The 792-nt window shown below is 25.6% G+C and overlaps 1 protein-coding gene across 1 annotated transcript; it reads right to left on the bottom strand.

Moving 5' to 3' along the window:
• On the bottom strand, nucleotides 1–647 carry DI09_450p10 (uncharacterized protein; the record flags this gene model as incomplete). The annotated part of the gene is made up of 3 exons (XM_013382103.1): nucleotides 1–231; nucleotides 280–301; nucleotides 558–647. Coding segments are annotated over 3 exons (343 nt in total), but the record flags the coding sequence as incomplete, so codon positions are not given.
• Between the last annotated feature and the right edge of the window lie 145 nt (nucleotides 648–792).

Genomic DNA, 792 nt, shown 5'->3' on the forward strand with positions numbered 1-792 from the left:
TGCCTTGCGGGTCTTGATATTGAGCTTTGCTACCATTAGTACTTATATTAACGCTAGTACTAGTAGTAGATTTATAAACCGAAATCAATTCATAATCTTTATTTGCATTCAAATTATCATTCAAAAGCACATCTACCGAAATATTTGCCTGAGAGCCAACTATAACTCTGGCGCTATCGGGCTGTGTTCCATTCTGAGCTATGATAGTTCCAAAACTCAAAAATAAACTAACTAAAATATGTATTTGTATTCTCATAATCAATAATTTAATGTTAATACTATATGATTTCTTTTTCTTTCGCTTTAATTTTGATACAAAGATGAAACTTTTTTAATTAAAAAAATGATACATTTTAAGCTATTTATTAAAGGCTTTTTATTTAAAAAATTATATTAAACATAATAAAAATGATATTTAAATTAAAAATATATTAATTTTACAAAATCGTTTCAAAAGTTATCATTACAAAATATTTCTATTCTTTTAACGTAGCTAGTATAAGAATTATTTAAAAAAAAATATGAATACCTCTCTATCCAAACTTGAAGAATTATACATTCATTTTACAAAAAATGAGAAAGAAGACATTGCTGGTATTCTCCAATGCCGTGTCTATAATCAAAGCGAACATCTTATTAGACTCCATCAATATTTAAGCGAAAAAGTTTCCATTAATAATGAAGTAGACAAATTTGAAGCATATTCTTTTGTTTTTGAAGGGGAAGCATTTAACGACAATAAATACCGTGTATACCAGAGTAGATTGATAAAAATTATTGAAAAATACATAA

The sequence above is a fragment of the Mitosporidium daphniae genome, assembly GCF_000760515.2.
Source record: "Mitosporidium daphniae strain UGP3 chromosome Unknown contig-446, whole genome shotgun sequence".
NCBI classification, from domain to species: Eukaryota; Fungi; Microsporidia; genus Mitosporidium; species Mitosporidium daphniae.